This window comes from Penaeus monodon, chromosome 28 (genome assembly GCF_015228065.2).
Source record: "Penaeus monodon isolate SGIC_2016 chromosome 28, NSTDA_Pmon_1, whole genome shotgun sequence".
Classification (NCBI taxonomy): domain Eukaryota; kingdom Metazoa; phylum Arthropoda; class Malacostraca; order Decapoda; family Penaeidae; genus Penaeus; species Penaeus monodon.
The window spans coordinates 33,351,455-33,351,838 of record NC_051413.1 but is presented as its reverse complement, the minus strand read 5'-3'; the positions used below and the strand labels follow the sequence as shown (position 1 = coordinate 33,351,838).

The 384-nt window shown below is 37.5% G+C and overlaps 1 protein-coding gene across 1 annotated transcript in view; it reads right to left on the bottom strand.

Moving 5' to 3' along the window:
- LOC119591181 (DNA damage-binding protein 2-like) overlaps window positions 1-384 on the bottom strand; it is a gene marked incomplete at its 5' end in the record, with an annotated part of 5,842 nt that overhangs the window by 485 nt on the left and 4,973 nt on the right. Inside the window, 1 exon segment of the mRNA XM_037939892.1 lies at window positions 117-330. Coding sequence (XP_037795820.1) covers window positions 117-330 — 214 coding nt within the window.

The window sequence follows — 384 nt, the reverse complement described above, 5'->3', positions numbered from 1 at the left end:
TGGAAAGTAAGACCAAAATAATATCCGAATTAACATGGAGTGACTGACATTACTTTCTATCCAGTCTCCTCTCTTCTAAATGTTAAAACCAAGATAAAAAATACAAATATACATACCAGCACTTGAGAGTAATGCATCACCAGTTTGATTAAAGAGGTTGAGTGATATTATCTTGTTGTCACAGTTTCTGTCCAGGTGTTGATGCAAGAGCTTTCCTGTTGCACCGTCAAAGAAGTCCACAGTGCGAGGTTCATTATCAACATATCCGGGGAAAGCAGGGTCAGGGTATCGCACAACAACAATGATGTCTCTTAATGGGTGCCAAGTTGCCTGAAGAGGAATTTTTTCTTTATTTAAACTAGTAGACATTATAAAATTGTGATC